Below are 19,395 nucleotides of genomic sequence, written 5' to 3'. Positions count from 1 at the left end.
ACTCATCGGTCGAGTCCGTAAGGCAGTTTCGGAAATCTCAGCCACTATGGTCAAACCCTTCTTTCTATAGAGACTTTTAGTATCGCACTAGCGTGTGAATGCTTGTGCGCAAATCTGCGTTCTGCTGGATAAACGATGCCGGCTACGTATCCAGCCACCTTGGCGCCTTTAATCTCCCTTGGGAGAGGCCTGTATGTAGGGTGCCAGGATTCTTAGGGTCTGTCCACGCTGCAGTTAAAAACCCGTGGCTGACCCGTGCCGGCTGCCTCGGGCTCAGGCCATGGGGCCGTTTAACTGCGGTGTAGATGTTCGGGCTTGGGCTGGAGTCCTGTCTCTAAGGCCTTGCAGGGTGGGAGGGTCCCAGAGTTCAGGCTGCAGCCCGAGCCCACCGTCTACACCGCAGTTAAGCGGCCCAAGCCCAAGTCAGCTGGCCTACGGGTGTCTAACTGCAGTGTGGATGGACCCGTTTTGCCTTATCCTCTCTTAGGAATCAGAGCGCTGACATCTAAAGTTGAGCCCGGTCTTGTCTCAGATGGGAACTGAGACTGACAATCAACTAAGTACAGTACAGCAAAGGCACAGAGCTCCGTCACTGCTGGAAGAGCTGCTCACTCGGCAACAAGTGAGCTTTAAAGGTACCTGGCAGAGTCCGGTGGACACACAACAAAGAGATGGGAACCTGCAGTGTAATCCACTCCCCCGCTCCCCTACACGCCCCCCCCCCTGAAAAATTTGATCAAGCTCCAACCTCATGCCTAAAATCCCTAAACTCTCTTTCCATTTAAGTGCTAATTCATAACAATGCCATAACCGACTGCTCTAAAATAGCAGGGGAACTGTCTTGTCCTTTTATAGCAGTGCCCCTATTGTGGGCCCTGGCATGTGATGGGCTGGGTGAATGACACAATGTGTGACATTAAGGGACCGGCAGGGATAAAGACCTCCGCTGGAGGAGTGACTTGTGCTCTGCTTTATCCTTGAGCCGCCACCTCTACTCTGTCTCTCTCTCCCTCTCTTTTTTTCCCTCTTTGTAAAACAGTCGAACAAGCAACATGCCCCCCAAGAAGCCCGAGCCAAAGAAGCCCGAACCAAAGAAAGAGGAACCGAAGGCAGCACCTAAGCCAGCGCCACCACCAGAGCCGGAGCCCCCCAAGGAAGTCCCGTTTGACCCAGCTAACATCCAAGTAGGTATCTTTTCGACCTAGTGCAGGAGGAGCGGTCAGAGCTGTTTGGAGCAGGGTTGTTGCCTTCTGGGCATTACGAGGTTAGGGCCTAGCCTATCTGGTGTTACCCTTTGTCACTTGGCCAGGTCCCGCTGTGGGAGGTGGGCAGCAAAGGGGCTGTGCCCTAGAGTCAGCTCTGGGAGTCAAATCTGCAGATGAGCAACATAATCAAACTCCTAGGGCTGAACTCTATTTGACAAGGGTCCCCTTTGATCCCCTTCCCCGCAGCAGGCACGGTTAGAGGCAACTCCGTCCCCTTCCGCCTTTCCACCCGGGGATGGGAAATCTGACGCAACGGGGTTTGCCGGGCCAATAGAAAAGACTTGTTTGCCTTAAAGCAAGTGAGTAAATCCACCCACGGTTTCTAAGAGCAGCACGACACAGTGGCGTATGAAGCTTCAGTGTGCACGTATGCTAGGTATGCAGAGAGAAACCCGGGCGAAAGGCCATGCATACCAAGCATCCTGCTGCCTTAAGGGACTGCCCCAAAGGATAACCAAGTGCAAGGAGCCTAATTCCATTCTACCTTTCTTAGATCATCTCTGTTACACAGCTGATCCTGTAGATCCCTTGAGTATTTGGTTAAGGCGTGTTCATATGCCTGTGCTGGTGTGTATTTCCTGTCCTATCTAGCACAGAGAGGGCCAGATGTTCAGCTGGTGTTAATCAGTGTCGCTGCATTGACTTCAGCGGGGGTTGTTTACACCAGCCGAGGATCTGGCCCAGACTGAGAAAGAGAGCAAGAACGCAGCCACATGTCCATGTCAGAGATGAATTACCGGAGGGTTGGCCCCATCGAGTCATACAAAATGACCGAAAGAAAGAAAGATTTGAAGGCGGGGCAGCTACATTTACACTTCGCTCTTTCTGGGCCGGATTGAAATCCAGACGCCCCCTAGATGTCTTTAGGAATCACTTTCTCACACCCTTTGCGCGTTAATGGCTACGCAACAGACGGAGGCCACCAGGCAGGGCCAGGTCTGTCTGCCTTTTGCAAAGGGTTTGCTTTTGAGCGAGGAAATGAAGGACCCACCGTGGCCATTCCTACAGCGAACTCTGGTGGGAACGTGAGCCCGATCCTCAGGTGGTATAAATCAGAATATTTCCACGGACTGATTTAAAACGATGCCAAGGTGCAACCGCTGAGGATCGGGCCCATTGCTTTCATAATGATACAACGTGTTGCTTGGGAAGTGTCCCAAGGACTGTCTGCATTTAGGACCAGCAGAAGATTTTAAGGCCACGGTGATAAAATGGGTAAGTCCGGGGGCAAAAAAACCTGGAGCAGGACAGCCTCTCAGCTGGTGTATGTTGGTGTCACTCCATTGAAGGAATGGAGTCAGATTCTCAGCGGTGGTACAAAGTCCATGGGGCCAGACCCTTAGCTGTTGCACATTGGCATAGTTTGACTGAGGTGAATGGAGCCATGCTGATTCACACCACCTGAGGATCCGGCCCGGCTTCTCTAAAGAGGCATTGATTAACTATCAGATGTGTGTGGGGCGGGGGGAGGGGGGAGAGAAGGAGGACAATACCTCCAGCAGCCTTTCCTCCTAGTTAAAAAGTCAAGGCACATAAAAGAGCCGGGGAACGCCAGAGGACATGACTGGGTCACTCTGCTGCCCATGTGGGGTACTCGTTCAGCTCAGAGCAACTTGGCCCACAGGCGGAGCAGCAGAACATGGCGGGTGCTTTGCTCCCCAGAGAGATTGTCACCCCACATTCCAGCTGAGGGTTTCCGAGAAAGGAAGAGCTGGGCTGGGACCTCCTCTGGTTTCTTTCACATAGCAAGGGCCCCAGACATAAGTGTCTGCAAATGGCAGACCAGGAAGAGGAGACCTATAGCATCCTAGTAAGAGAGAGGACAAACAGGCATAAAAGGACTCTAATGATGGTGGTTATGAGTTTAGCCTAGGACTTTGGAGGGGTAGGTTCCAGTCCATGCTCTGCCACAGATTTCCTGTGGGACCTTGGACAAGTCATTTAGCCTCTCTGTCCCTCAGTTCCCCATCTCTACAATGGGGATAACCGCACCGGCCTACCTCGTGGTGCGTTCTGATCCTCAATACATTAAAGGCTACAAGGCGCTCAGTTCTACAGTAATGAGAGCCATATTAGTAGGCTAGAGAGATGGGCATCAGTACATTCCAAAAATATACATATTTGAAATTCACCGACTTTTCATAACTTCTGAACATAGTTCCGTGCCACTAGTTTTCCAAATGGGCCGATTTTTCATTTTAAAATAAATGCGCTGTACCTTTTCTCCATCGGAATGATCTTTCATCCTCCCAGACCAGAATTTTCAAATACGACATTTTTTATAAAAGGGAAAAAGGCCATTTTTTTGGTGGGAAAATGTAAAAACTTCCCAGTGGTGAGATCTATCGGTCTGTGGGATGGTCTCCACGGGAACCAACTGAAAACCCTTACTTGGCATGTTTAGAACTAGACTGGCTAAACATCAGTAAATGCACAACAGGGCGCGTAGCTACTCTGATACTCGGGGCCTGAGATAAATGGTCTTTTCTATCTCTAGATTCTATCGTAATAAATAATGGACTAAAAGCCTGATCTTGCACTCTGGAAATGAATGGGACTTTTGCCATTGACTTTAATGGGTTCAGGATCAAGCCCTGTATTCTTGTCTCTGTTACATTAGTGTAAAACTGGAGTAACTCCATTTAAGTCAATGGAGTGATTCAGGAGCTGTAGTGGTGGATGGGAGCGCAGGATTTGGTCGGACACTTTGGTACTGGAAAGGACATTAGATGGGATCAAAAGCACATTGAAGTCAGTGGAAAGGTTTCCGTTTACTTCGGTGGGCATTGGACTGGGCCCATGAAGAACATAAGCCCTTCCCTGGATTTTGTCTCATTGTGACCAATACCATGAACTTTCTGCACAGTCTCTTGGCATTGATAAATCTGCGCCCGAGCCTCCCGCTTCTGAGGGATGAATTGTCCTTCGTACGTTCTGGAGCCAGAACATTGAGTTCTTTATACACACAGCACAAACTGCCTTCATTCCCTGTAGCGTGCTCCTAATGTAGCAGGGGGCCAAATTTTGTCCTGCATTCTGCTCCCATGGATTGCACAGGGTATAAATTGAGGCAGGATTTGGCCCCAGAGTGGTGCCTGTGAAGAGTCCTGGGGATTCTGAGTCCGAAGACCACGTGCAGTAGGTCATAGAAGATTAGGGTTGGAAGAGACCTCAGGAGGTCATCTAGTCCAATTCCCTGCTCAAAGCAGGACCAACACCCACTAGGTCTATGCAGGGAGCTAGAAGGGCTGGGCTAATGGTCACAATTCCAGAAGCTTGGTCAGATGTCTCCATTCAATACACCCATCGTAACAATATTCATGAACGTACGTGTCTTGGAGACGGGATGGACGTGGTTTATTTTCACTGGGCGCCTACCGTCCTAGAACCTTGAAAACCCATCTCTCCTGCAGGGATTTCTTGCCTTGCAGGTCGCACCCCTTGGTATAACTTTGAGTTTCTGGTTAAAAAGCTCCCTTCCTCTTTTGGCAGGAAAGGAAGGATTTTAAGGCTCCGGGACTGCTGCAGCCATGAGGGAGTGAAGCAGATACTGCAGCGGGTGACAGGGAAGATGAGTTCCCTACCAATTCTCAGAGGCGTGGGTTCAGGTCACAGGCACGGAGAGCATTCGGAGAGCCCGTGCTGTGCCCTGGCAGGGTAGAGGAGGAGAGGCAGACTCAGATGGACAAGAAGCGGGAGGGGTGTGGGGGTTGTGTGCGCGTAGGGGTTGCAAGAAGATTTCAACCTGTGAGGGTGGGTTTGTGTGCACATGTGAGCCGGATAGAGGCTGTGTGTGTGTGTTTGTGTGCGCGCACGAGAGAGATTTTGTATGCTGGCCACAGTTAGAATCCTAAATAGCCAGTGACAGGTGTGTGGGGCTGAGGAATGGGGCTTGTTTGAAAAGGGTAAATGTACTGATTGCACAAGAAAATGCAAAGGGGGCTTCTGTGGCCCGAAAAAAGCCACCGGTTGGAATTAAGGTTGGGATGTCCTGAAAGCTGGCAGATTGGCAGCCCTGGGATCTGGAGCCCTGTCTCTATTGAGCAGAATGGGCAACAAAAGTGCTGGCTTCTTCCCCACTGTCCATTACCATGCCTTAACCCTGATCCACATGGTCCACCCTAGAATGAGAGGAGAACTGAATTTTATTCATTTATAGGACCAACATGGCTACAACTACACTGCATACATTCTCTAGCCACTGTCATTCTTTGGCATCTCTGCTGAACCTGCCTTGGACGAGACCAATTAGGGCCCGTTGAGAAGGTTGCCTTTGGGACATTGTAACATGTCGCGCACTCACCGCCGCAGCGCCTCCTGCTGGTCAGTCCAGGAATTAGCTCTTCCAGCTCCGCAGCACTCTCCTGCCTCAGGCCCTGTGTCACTCCTGGACCCTGGTACCCCTTACCCTTGGGGTTCTGCCTCTCAGCAGTGCCCCCTCACTTGGGGTATCCCCTCCCAGGGGACCCCTAATCCCCTATACCCACCTTGCCTCAGTGGCTACTGCCAGTCGTCATCTAGCCCCCGCTCACTGGGGCAAACGGCAGTCTGTAATGGCCACTCATCATTGGCAAGGGGGTTGGACCGGCTGCCTCTGCCTAATCCCGGCCTGCATCTCTGCAGCCCCAGTACCTCCTTAGGCCTTTAACAAGGCCTCAGCCCTTGCCCTTCCCCAGCACTGCTCTGCCCAAGGTACCCGGTGCTCCCAGGCAGCTGGGTCCTTCCCACTCCAAACTGGAGTGAGACTCACCTAACTCCTCCCTTAGCCCTTATATCAGGGCCAGCTGTGGCCTGACTGGGTGTGACCACAGCTGTGACTGCCTCCCCAATCAGCCTTTTCCCCTAGGAGCCAGGTAACGGCCCCGCTACAGATATGAACCCACAAGAGATGTCCTGAGACCCACCAGCTCTGCTCATATCAGTCACTCAACAGCCATCAGCTGATAACCACTTTAAATCATTACCAAATGGTGGGCCAGGACCTCAGCAGAGAGTGAGGTTCCGAGGGTGATTTCTTAGCACGTTCTGAGAATCAGGCCCCTTTCTGGCGTCTCAAGACGGGCACCCAGGATCACTTGCGCGATCTTGCTCAATGGGACAACTCACGTGCTTGGAGTTGGGCACGCGCTTCAAAATTGGCTGAGCGAGGGCCATAATCATAAGAGTTTGTGGGCCAGAAGGGAAAGAAAGGATCTGTGTATTTCCTCACTGGGAAAAGCTGGAAAATAGGTCACATTTGTGTCACTTTTCCCACCATGTCAGAATAGGACACTGAAACAGTGCATGTGTTAGACACCCTCTCTGCTCCCCCAGTCCTATTGCACGGGCTATATGGTGCTCTGTGTAATGTCAGGAAGGGTGTAGCAACTACGCCGTTGGTCCTGCTTTGAGCAGAGGGTGGGACCTCCTGAGGTCCCTTCCAACCCTGATCTTCTATGATTCTATGAACTAAAATTCTGACTCCGAAGGGATTCACCCTGGATATCCCATGCAGCACACGTGGGCACTGGCACGGTCATCCTTGAAGAGGTAGAGAGTATGCTTCTGGCTGGGCAAAAGGTAGAGACGTGGTCTTACCCACCTTGGGGCACAGGGCATCTTTCAGGATGCCAGAAGACATGAATCTCATTGGGGTTCTGGCTTGATCTGGCTCAAGAAGGAGGTGGAAACTTTTTATAGTCTCCAGAGATTGGCTATAGTCTGGCCTTTCTTTCTCCCATTGCTTTTCATTCCTCCCCCTTTCCTCTCTCCTAGGTAATATATTTTTAATTATCACCCCCATTATTATTACTGGTGCACGGTGCTGTCCAGTGGATTTATACTTGAAGAGCAATTTTCCTTATAGCCTCCTCTGCTCACACACTTATAAGTTGCAGTGGTCACCTGTTAGGCTGACATTTTATTTCCTCTGCCTGGTAGTGATGTTTTCCCCCTGAGCGTTTGAGCAAAAAGAAGTTTGAGTCGCAATCTTTGAGTGGCAGTCTTTGAGTAGCAATCTTTGCTGACGTTTTGGCCTGGGCCAAAGTTCACTGATGTTTTTCCGTTGATTTCAATGGGCCTTGGATCGGGCAGTGTTCTATCAGGGTCCAGCCGCCACCCTCGGCATATACCACAGCTGAGGCCTGCCTCCCTTCTGCTCTTGTCTTCTATAAATGGAAGGGTCTTTCTCCCTCCCCCCGCTGTGTCTCCTTTCTGTAACAGGAGGCAGGAAAGTGTGATGTTGCACACAGCGTACACACCCAGGGAGGGGGCATCTCAGCAAGAGGAATCCAGATCTGGCCTGTCAACACAATCTCTGTTTCCTCTCACAAGCCTCCTCTGCGGCGAAGGGCTATTGTCTTCAATTACCTCCAGCCGGTTGTCCCTCAGCATTCAGGAGCCTGCAGCCAAGACTGGGTCTGTTTTATGTATGCAGTACAGCCCATGCCATGCTTAGAATACCCTATTAGTAATTTACTCTGGCGCTTACGGATGGATCCCAGCAGCAGAGATAATTGAAACACTAGACAGTCACAGGACAGTTCTAAAGGCAGCTTTGCTCTTTTGTTCACCCCTTTATTTATCACAGCGCCTGTAACGCCAGAGGTACAGACTGTCCTCCATCAGGCTGGGGACTGGTGGGCTTTTAATTATCTGAGAATGCACCTTTTCCCCCCTCTCTCCCTTCTGAGCAGCTGGCTTGGGTTGACTTGAATCTGGCATATCTATCTATCCCCATTCCCCCCCTCTATCTATCTATCTATCTATCTATCTATCTATCTATCTATCTATCTATCTATCCCCATACACCCCCTCTATCTATCTATCCCCATACACCATATCTATCTAATCCCCATACACCCCCCCTCTCCCCATACACCCCCGCCTCTCTCCATCAGCTATCTCTCCATCCCCATACACCCCCTCTATCTATCCCCATGCACCATATCTATCTAATCCCCATACACCCCCTCTATCTATCTATTTATCTATCTATCCCTAAGCATACCTGTCCATCCATCTATCCCCATACATACATGTCCATCTATCCACCTAATTCTCTATCATCTCCATAGGTACCCATTTCTCTCTCTCTCATACTTATATGATTCTCATCATCATCGTTTCTGGCTTGAATTTTAGCTCTGTAATGAAACTCAGAGGTGGGTGAGTTTAACCTGCTTTCAGAGTCTCACCTGGCATCTCAGTTTGGTACAAAAGTTTTGCAGAGCTCTAAGTATTAGCATTATAGCTGCCCCCTGTTTGTAAATCTTTTTTTCGGGTTTTGCTTTCAAGTCGCTGTCCGAGCTCAGTCAGGATGTGCTGAGATTGCTACCACTGCATTGCCGAGGTGGTGTCAGCCAGGTGAGGCCGGTGGCTTTTAAGGTTCTAGTCACAACAGGAATGTTCGGTAAAGCAGGAGTGCAGGGATAGAGCTGTGTCCGGATCAGGACACTGATGTCATTAATCTAATGATAACTCATGTCTAATAATGCTCAGAATCTGCTCCTGCAAAGGACCTGGCGTGCATCTACAGCCCCATCCAGCTCTTATTGAAGTCAATGGGAAGCCGATTAGCTTCAGAGAAGCTATGCTATCTGGGGGAGGGATAGCTCAGTGGTTTGAGCATTGGCCTGCTAAACCCAAGATTGTGAGTTCAATCCTTGAGGGGACCATTTGGGGATTTAGTGAGGGATTGGTCCTGCTTTGAGCAGGGGGTTGGACTAGATGACCTCCTGAGGTCCCTTCCAACCCTGAGATTCTATGATCTAAAATCCAGTCTACTGATTTCAGTGGTGCTACATCGGTTTACACTAGCTGAGGAGATGGCCTTTATCTTCAATGGAGCTACCCTGATTTACACTAGCTGAGAATGCAGCCTGTTAGTTCTGGTCATCCATGTACTTGGGCCTTGGGGGATGGAGTAGAATGCCTTCCTGACCCTCACAGGCCAGTCGATGGTGCTTTGAAGGATGAGGGTTATTTAGTATTATCTTTGCTACCATAGTCTGCAGAGTGACAAATGTTATTGATACCAGTCAGAAGATTGGGGAGTAGCACTGTGCTTCAGCTAGTGTACCTTGACACTGGAGCTACCCGGGTGTACACCAACAACGTATCTTCTTTGCTCTCTAGCTGCATGTTTATCTAACCTCATCACTGTAGTATCTGAGCACCTCACAGTCATTACAAGTGCAGGGAAGTTTTACTCCCAGTTCGCAGATAAGGAATGGAGGAACAGAGGAGCTTAAGCATCTTACCTCAGATCACATGGGCAATTTTTACCTGACTTGTCAATTTTACCAAGGTCTCCTGATTCCCAGTCCGGTGCCCTATCCACTAGCCCTCCCGCATCCTGGCCCTCCCCTGTCGATTCTTTTTAACACCCAACCACGGTGCGTCTTGATGAGCGGAGAGTTATTAAAAGCGCACTCTGGAGACCAAGCAACTCTGTAATAAGATCTGCATTTCTCACATAGCTGCTAAACCTCAATAAATGTGGTTTTAATTGCTATTTGTTTAATGTGCAATAACTGTTCTATTAAATTTAAGTTAAACGCACAACTAAGTGCATGCAGAATGCTGGAGCCCAAGTGCTAAACTTTCCCCAAGTGACTCAAAAGCCAGCCTGTAGGCATGGAGTCTTTATTTCACCCATAAACCAGTAAAACCTAAAGGGACTGAAATGTGACTCGGAGAGTACCATATACCAGTCCCTTTCTTGGCACAACTTACTGACCTTGAGCCTAGAATCCACGCACTCCCTGCCTACCATTGGCTGCTATCTCCCTCCAAGCTGTGGCAATACAGGTAGATATACATGGGCTTAAAGGGGCTTCTTTCTTATGCCCTTTGATTTCCCGGCGGGTCCCATGTGAGGAGAGATTGAAGAGCCTGGGACTTTTCGCCTTGGAAAAGAGGGGACTAAGGGGGGTTATGATAGAGGTCTATAAAATCATGAGTGGTGTGGAGAAAGTGAAAAAGGGAAAGTTATTTACTTGTTCCCATAATATAAGAACTAGGGGCCACCAAATGAAATTAATGGGCAGCAGGTTTAAAACAAATAAAAGGAAGTTCTTCTTCACCCAGCGCACAGTCAACCTGTGGAACTCCTTGCCTGAGGAGGCTGTGAAGGCTAGGACTATAACAGGGTTTGAAAGAGAACTAGATAAATTCATGGAGGTTAAGTCCATTAATGGCTATTAGCCAAGATGGGTAAGGAATGGTGTCCCTAGCCTCTGTTTGTCAGAGGGTGGAGATGGATGGCAGGAGAGAGATCACTTTGGTTCACAACTGAGCCCTCAGTAAGAGACAGCCCCTGAGCCCAAGAGTTTACAATCTAAGTAGACCAGCCAGACAATGGAGATATTCATATATGGAGAAAGGCTGGTCTGTCGGTTGGAACAGTAGACCAAGATGTGAGTTCAAGTCCTGACTCTGCCACAGACTTTCTGTATGACCTTGGACAAGTCACTTAGCCTCTCTCTGCTTCAGTTCCCCATGTGTAAAATGGGGATAGTACCAACGCTGGCTTTTCATCTGTAGACCTCAAAGTAGCCAGTAGCATTACCCTGTTTTATGGATGGGGAAACTGAGTCACAGGGGAACGGGACAGGACTCGCCTAAAATCATCCAGCAGCAGAACCCAGATCTCTGGTATCCCAGGTCAGTGGTCACTGCCTCCTCCTATAGTTAGCACTATGTCATAGTCATCCAGTTTAAATCCGGACGGGCCCACCAGACCATCTAGTCTGATGCCCACCACCTAGCTCCTCCACACAAAACCCAGCAATGGAAATGAAACCACAGGAGACTAGATTATTATGTGCCACAGGCAAAGAACAGGAGGGGCCGAGCTGCGCCAGTGCACGGGACCCCTGCAATGGCAGGGAAATGAACACTCGCAGGAGCGCTAGAGAGGTATTAATCCTATCCGACAAGCGGGGACTGGAGGCTGAGAAAAGTCAAGAGACATGCCCAAGGTCATGCTACAAGTCTGGGCTAGAGCCAGGAAGCACACTTGGCAATCCTCTCTTTTTTTTATGCTGGCAAGTTTCAAGGCTTGGAAAAAAAACCTGGGAAAGGAAAGGGAAGCGATATGGCCAGAGGGACAATGCAACCACAAGCCCGGAGCGCGCTAGAATTATTCCTGAGCAAAATCCCTTCCGGAGTGTAATTTCATCTCGCGCTGGAGGCAGACATCTTATAAGGCATTGTTCCCTGCTCTCTCTGTCCGGCCTGTACTCTGAATCACAAGGAGCGGGCGTCAGAGGAACTAAATTTAAACTGCAAGTGTTAAGTTATGCCAAGGGTATGCGGTCATCCAGGAGCCAAGTTCTCCTGGATGAGATGGCTGCTTCCTAGAATCATGTACCAAATGGTCACGTACAGGGAGCTGGGGGTTATCATTGCTAATAATAGTGCCCGAGGAAGATTCAGATGCATTCACTCATGGCGTCTCTCTGCACTCAGGACCAGATCCTCGGCTGGTGAAAATCGGCATAGAGCTCTTGAATTCACAACATCTGACCATATCCAGGTGCTACTGACTTCAAGGGAGCTACACCCATCTGGAGATTTGGCCCATTAGCTTTAGTGAAGCTAGTCTGATTTGCACCAGCTGAGAACCCAGCCTATTGAGTCTAATGAAGCTACACTGATTTGCACCAGTGGAGTATATGGTCCATTGATGTCAATGGAGCTGGGGTGATTTGCACCAGCGGAGGATATGGCCCTTTATGTCTCCCACCCCTTGGTTGCAGTTTGGGCAGGGTGCTAATGGCACATGAATACAGAGCTGGGGGGAGGTGATGGCATGACCTCCTTGGAGAGAGAAGGCCTCTCTCCAGCCCTAAAACAGGTGCAGCAGGGGCGAGCTTCCCCCCCACATCACCCCACTCATGTGCAGGGAGGGATCGCGCCGAGACGTAATGATGGCGTTAAGTCCTTGATCTCTCCCCTGAGGCAGCCAGCCGAGCCTGCAAGCACTGATGTGCGTGAGCACGTCTGGATAGTCATATAATAATGCCACCATCAATCAGACTGTAATGGTGCGGGACTCACCCCTGCGGCGCCTCCTGCTGGTGTCTTGGGAATTAGCTCATTTCCAGCCTTGGAGCGCCCTCTGCAGGCCAGTGTCCCACTGCCGCTAGGCCCACACGTCCCTCCCTGGACAGCGGTGCCCCGTTAGCTGGGGTACTGCCCCTCACTCTCAGGGTCTCCCCTCCCCAGGGAACCCCCACCCTCCTATCCCCACCTTGCCTCAGTCATAGGCTACTGCCAGTCACCAACTAGCCCCTGCGCCCTGGGGCAGACTGCAGTATAAGCCACTCATCACAGGCAAGGTGGGGTTTGGACCTGCTGCCTCTGCCTAGCCTTGGGCTGTCCCCAGCAACCCCAGTACCTGTTTGGCCTTCTACTAGGCCGCAGCCTGGGGGGTTTCCAGGTCTGAGCTCCCCAGCTCCCTTAGTCTTCCCCCAGCCCTGCTCCACTCCAGGTACCTTGTCTAACTCCCTGCAGCCAGGCCTGTCTCCCTCTACAGCTAGCCCATATTTTGGGGCTTGGATCTGTCTGGATTTGGACACTTCCTCGCCCTGAGTTTCATTTTGAATGACAGGTTTGAGCCCAAACTGAAAGAAAAATACAGGCAAAAATGGCAGAATATTCACTTGGTTTAGGGTCCAAACTTGGCAAGAGAGTGGATTTCCCAAGATTTTGACCCACAATCCATTCATCTGAATGATTTGCATCCTTTGAGGTAGAAAAGGGACAGACTCAGCTGTGCGAATGCAATGGGTATTTTTTATGGAGGCTGCTGGACCCAGACAAACTGTGTAGTTCTCTCTGGCTTCTAACTCGCAGATTCACTAAACAGCCTGGACCAGTCATGGTCCACACCTCATTAACACTGCCAAAGTTTGAACACACCCATCTGGCTCCAAACTTCAAGCCTGGATGCTCTAATGAGCTGAACCAAATACCTGGATCCAAGCACCCCTGAGCTGTGGAAACATTTGGATCTGGGTTCAGCACTGCAGCTGGGAGGTGGGTCAAGTTAGCCCTAAAAGTGTGTGAGGGAGGAGAATTTTTGATCCTCCTTCCTTTTGAGAATTTGAAATTTTGTTGAAAAAAATGCAACGAAATTTTAACATTTCCAACAATACTGACCAGAAAACTTCATCTGAGTTTCCCTTTTTTTTTTTTTTTTTAACAAACTCCTCGATCCAGGCTAAGTGTCTGGAACAGTTGGGATTGCAAAGAAAGCTCAGAACACAATGTTTGTCAGCTTGCAATGAAGCATGTCCTCTGTAGGACAATAATAAATTACAATAATGGGTCCAATTGTGCCCCGAGGGCAGATCCATCAATGTGATGATTTGCTCAGGGGATCGCTTTGGCCCATTAAAGACCATGGCTGAATTCCAGGATGATTATTTCGGGAGAGGCATGTCGGTTGACTGCCAACTCTGAAACAAAACCAGAGTTTTCTCTAGTGCCAATTCTTTATCGCAGCGATTCTTTGGAAAAGCCAGAGTGACCCTAATTATTCAGGGACGCGGTTACACAGCACAGCAGGCAGTGTGACATTTCTAGCTGGGTAGATATGATTTACACGGCTGGAATTTTAATACTGTCAAGTGCAAAGGCACGGATTCAACCTACAAGGAGCCTGGGTCCTCAAGGGCATGTTGCACCATTCCAGTGTAGGTTGCACTGTTGGGACATTTGTGTCACGATATCAGGAGGCCTTCATTGCAGCATCAGGAAGTCAGACTGGTGGGGCCATGATGGCGGTGGGGAGGCATCTATGTATCCAGGCAAGCATTGTATGCCCTGCATGGCCGACTGGCTAGCTGTTGTCCAACTGGTGGCCTGCTGGCCAGATCTGGCCCACAGCACAATTCCGTTTGGCCCCCATGGAGGACGCCATTTTGTAGAACAAACCTCGGCACAGCATGACCTCACACACCATATGCACACGGTCAGGGTGGCCACTCACACATTCCTGGAATAGCAGACATTCTGGTACTTTCAGGAATGGTATGAACCTGCCCCCGCTAGTATGACCTCGCCTCCCTCAGCGTGATTGCATACGCATGGTGCATGTGAGGTCATGCCTCCTGAGGGATGTCATTTTGAAGAGCTCACTGCGTCGCCCCCACCGGCATGACCTCGCATGTATGGTGTGCCTGAGGTCACACAGGCAGGGGCAGAGTGGCGCACTCTCCATTATGGCGTCCCCTGTCCCATACTGGACAAACCCACATCCGGTTTTGTCTCAATACCAGACGGGCAGCGGCGGCTCCAAGCACCAGCGCTCCAAGCACGTGCCTGGGGCAGCAAGCCGCCGGGGTGCTCTGCCGGTCCCTGCAAGGGCGGCAGTCAGGTAGCCTTTGGTGGCTTGCCTGCGGGAGGTCCGTTGGTCCCGCAGATTCGGCAGCAATTCAGTGGCAGGTATGCCGAAGCCGCAGGACCAGGGACCTCCCGCAGGCAAGCCGCCGAAGGCAGCCCGCCTGCCATGCTTGGGGCGGTAAAAAAGCTAGAACCGCCCCTGCAGACGGGGGACAAAACACCCCAAAAGAGGTGTCTAGTTTGTAACCGGACGAATGATCTCTGTCCATGTCACATGGAGGACTCCATTTTGGACCACCTACGGCGTGCGAGTGAGTTGTTACATGCCTAACTAAAACTGTTACGGCCTGCCGGTTATAATCATAATGACAGCGCTGTGGGATTTTCACCCCAGTGTCATGGGGTCACGAGTAGGTTAGACAAATATCTGTCAGGGATGGTCTAGATAATACTTAGTCCTGCCCTGAGTGCAAGGGACTGGACTAGGTGACTTCTCAAGATCGCTTCCAGTCCTTTGATTTTATGATTGTGACATATATTGCAAGCACAGTCAGTATCTTTGGGGACCATGTTGTATTTGAGATTGAAAGTATGAAAATCTCAAAAAGCCATTATATTGAGATGGACCAGGCAGTATGAGTCTTTGACTATTAGCGGTAAATATGCCCAATGGCCGGTGATGGGGATGTTAGATGGGGTGGGATCTGAGTTACTACAGAGAATTCTTTCCTGGGTGTCTGGCTGGTGAGTCTTGCCCACATGCTCAGGGTTTAGCTGATCACCATATTTGGGGGCGGGAAGGAATTTTCCTCCAGGGCAGATTGGCAGAGGCCCTGGGGGTTTTTTGCCTTCCTCTGCAGCGTGGGGCACGGGTCACTTGCTGGAGGATTCTCTGCACCTGGAAGTCTTTAAACCACGATTTGAGGACTTCAATAGCTCAGACATAGGTTAGGGGTTTGTTACAGGAGTGGGTGGGTGAGATTCTGTGGCCTGCGTTGTCCAGGAGGTCAGACTAGACGATCATAATGGTCCCTTCTGACCTTAAAGTCTGTGATTCTGTGATGAGTTGTATAACATTCATAGACTTTTTGTATCAATACAGGTGATGTGTATTTGTGGGTTCCTGGAATCACTAGGGGGCAATTAATTGCAATGTCCCAAGCCTGTCTATACAGCTTGACTCGCAGGGCAGGGCAAGGGACTGGTTTCAGCTCATTTCCAGAGACCAAGAGACGGCTTTGGGTATAAAAGGTTGAGTTTAAACAGACCCAGGAGCTTCATTTTGATTCAGAGAAGGGCCAAGCCCTTCTGTCCAAGGGGAAGCCCCAACTCTTGCTGAAGAGTTGGAAGGGACATTGGCCTACTGCAAAAGATGAGCAATTTTCCTGATACAGTTAGTGAGCATTTAAACCCTTTTATTGTTTTATATGGGACTGGAGCTGTGGAAAAACAACATGGCTGTGTCTGAGAGGACTGTCTTTAGGGGTGATATTTTGGACTCTATAGCCCAGGGGGAAGGGATAGCTCAGTGGTTTGAGCATTGGCCTGCTAAACCCAGGGTTATGAGTTCAATCCTTGAGGGGGCCACTTAGGGATCTTGGGCAAAAATCAGTACTTGGTCCTGCTAGTGAAAGCAGGGGGCTGGACTTGATGACCTTTCAAGGTCCTTTCTAGTTCTCTGAGATGGGATATCTCAATTAATTATTATTATTTTATTAGTCACTCTGCTATGTGACTCAATGGAAATTGTGAGTCAGCCAGAATTCACTCTTGGGGTATGTCTACACAGCAAAGGAAAAACTCTGGCTGACCTGCACCAGATGACTCCAGCTTGGGCTGTTTCATTGCTGTGTAGACATCTGGGCTCTGGGACCCACCCACCCAGTAGAGTCCTAGAGTGGGATCTCGAGCCCTGAGCCCACATGTCTACACAGCAATGAAACAGCCCTGCGAGCCTGAGTCGGCTGGCCCAGGCCAGCCATGGGTGTCTGGTTGCTGTGGAGACATACCCTTGGAGTCCCAACTACAGGGTAATCCCTGCAACACACCAACTACACAGCCCAGCCCTTTATGGTCTTCTCCTTTAAGCAGCCAGCACACACAACATTTGACTTCTCCTGCCATTTATCCAAGGGTGGTTTTAATTTTTCATATTACTTTGCTGGTTGAGAACATCTGAATAAACATCTGCTGCAAGGCTAGTGGTGTGGGGGGTTGGGGGGAACAGGAGGTGAGCCAGCCTTCAATAAGTGGTCAGAGAATCCAAGCTCATGTTGCTGAAGGGGAAGAGTCAGGCTAAAATGTTTTACATTTCTGGTGCCGAACGTTGCCAGAAACTGTCTCCGTTTCTCCAAAGCGGCTCTAATTCTCCTGCTGATGCCTCAGAATTCCCCATGCTATGGAAAAGGAACATGTTCTCAATCACAGAAAGAGGCTATCACTTTACAGACTGAAGCCTCCCTGCCAACTTGGCTTAGCATTTAAAGAACAAAGAGAGACCCCAGGCCCTCAAAAACTCTCTTCTGAAAAAGTATGCTAGCAAGGAGGAGGCTGGGGATGGCCGTCCCCTGTCAAGGTGGGTTGCTGTTCGTCAGTCACCCGAAGACCTCAGGGTGGATTGGCCACAGGCCGGGACCAAAGTACCAATAGTAAAGGAGAGACTAAAGTGTGAACATGGGGTCCGTGTTCCTCTTTGGTTGGTGGCCCTGGAGAAGTGGTGATTGAGCGCTGGAGACTCATGTTCCCCGTGGGCTGATAGGTTTAGCCCTTAACACCCTGAGGGTTTGTGGATTTCTCTTCTAGCGGCTGCAAGCTAGAGATTAGAGCTGGTTGGGAATTTTTCACAGAAACGCTTATTCCATCAGAGAGTGTCAATTTGTCAAAACCGCAATTTTTTGCGAAAATGTATCAGTGCCAACAGAAATGTCAGGAAGGTTCCTCAGGTCCAGGGTAGAATCTCTGGCCTGCCCCGTTATAGCCAATAGCCCAGAACCCGGGTTCCCAGAGCTCAGCTGAAGGCCCTAACCTAACCCAAGTTCAAGACCTTGCTCTGAATCAGGGAGCACATGGGCTAGTGGCTCTCACAGGGTGGGGCTCTCATTGTGGTTTCATGAACATTTTCGCTAGGGCTAGGCTCATTCCGATGTGGAAACAAAAACAAATGTGGCCATGTTGACATTTTTCAGAAGACGGAATTCTTGTTTCCCCTACGAGAGATGGGCCCGCAACAAAAGCCTGCCCCTGAGCAGACCTGCAGCTACGTGTTGTAGCTTGGGCCCTTCTCTAAGCAAGGCCAGTCAACCAGCCAGACACTTGTTCCAGCCGTAGCACTGTTCTCCTTCCTCTCCCTAGCCTTCACCACAGCCTCCCGCAGCTTCTCACACAGGAAGTAGAGAGCCTTATGCTTCCTCCTCACCTGAGAGCACTGGTCCCTGCATGGAGCAACGACGAGACCCCTGCCAGAACTTCAGTGAGCCACTGCTCCCCATGCAGCCAGCCTCCCCCATCTAGCTTCTCAACAGGCTTTGAGGGAGGAGAAGGGTCAGAGAGTGCAGGTTGGAAGGGAGAGGTTCCTGGCATGAATCATCATAGAATCGTAGAATCATAGACTATCAGGGTTGGAAGGGACCTCATGAGGTCATCTAGTCCAACCCCCGTCTCAAAGCAGGACCAATCCCCAACTAAATCATCCCAGCCAGGGCTTTGTCAAGCCTGACCTTAAAAACCTCTAAGGAAGGAGATTCCTCCACCTTCCTAGGCAGAGCCTGTCTGGATCTTTGCAGGCTAAAGCCCTGATCTGGCCCTACCTCCCTTCTTCCCAGCACAGTGCCCCTGAGTGGTTGCCCCAAACACAGGAAATTTGGCCCAGATCCTCAAAGGTATTTAAGCTCCTAACAAAGGCTTTTGAGGATCTGGGCCTTAATCTGTACCAGGGCCATGAGTATAAGTGGTGGAATAACAAGACAGACAACGGTGATACGTCACCTACCATGTAATGTGGACAGAGAGACTCAGGAAACCCAGTTAATGGGGACAGATCTCAGATGACCTGCTTACGCCTGAGGAGAGGAAGAGTAGGCGAAGATTACAGTGCAGGGCTAGGAGACCAGAGTTTTGTTCCTAGCTCTGTCAGGGCCTGAGGCAAGTCACTCCACCTGGGCTGCTGTGAGTCATAGAAGCTGCGCGGGGATCCCTGTGGAGTTTCTGTGCTCCACAATGACTACAGAAGATGTGACTAGCGATAATCGGGAAGGGCACTTAATCCAAACAACAGGCCATTCCTGGGCCACCCCAGTCAAGCCACTCCCATGATATCTTGCTCCAGCCAAGCCCTATTCTTTTAGCAAGCTCGGGAACTCCTGGGACCCAGAACGGGTTCCCATTTGCCTTCCAGGGGAAGAGGGGATCAGGAGGATTCAATGGCTGGGAAAGAGGTAGGAGGGCGTGGGGACTTGGAGGAGAAAGGGTTAGTGGGTGGGTTGACCTGCAAGGGGGCGATTCAGAGCAGAACATTTATGAGAGGGTTTGTAGTAGGTTCAGGAGGTGGAAGGGAGCATTGAGGCAGATGTGGGTTGGTAAGAAGGTTAAAGAGGTCACTGCACAGACAATAATACTCATCCTTGGTATTAAGAGCAGCCTGAGTATCTATCTAATCCATCCATCCATCCATCCATCCATCCATCCCCATACACACCTCTATATCTACCCCATACACACACTTTCTTTCTATCTATCTATCTATCTATCTATCTATCTATCTATCTATCTATCTATCTATCTATCTATCTATCTATCTATC

General features: G+C 50.1%; 1 protein-coding gene across 1 annotated transcript in view; it reads left to right on the top strand.

The window, feature by feature from the left end:
• The first annotated feature begins 944 nt into the window (after positions 1-944).
• Positions 945-19,395, top strand: part of MYL3 (myosin light chain 3) — a 46,168-nt gene continuing 27,717 nt past the window's right edge. The window contains exon 1 of the mRNA XM_054016740.1: positions 945-1,184. Coding sequence (XP_053872715.1) covers positions 1,053-1,184 — 132 coding nt within the window. The 5' untranslated portion in view covers positions 945-1,052. The remainder of the gene's footprint in view (positions 1,185-19,395) is intronic.

The sequence above is a fragment of the Malaclemys terrapin genome, chromosome 2, assembly GCF_027887155.1.
Source record: "Malaclemys terrapin pileata isolate rMalTer1 chromosome 2, rMalTer1.hap1, whole genome shotgun sequence".
NCBI lineage: Eukaryota > Metazoa > Chordata > Testudines > Emydidae > Malaclemys > Malaclemys terrapin.
This window is presented reverse-complemented; position numbering and strand designations above follow the sequence as displayed.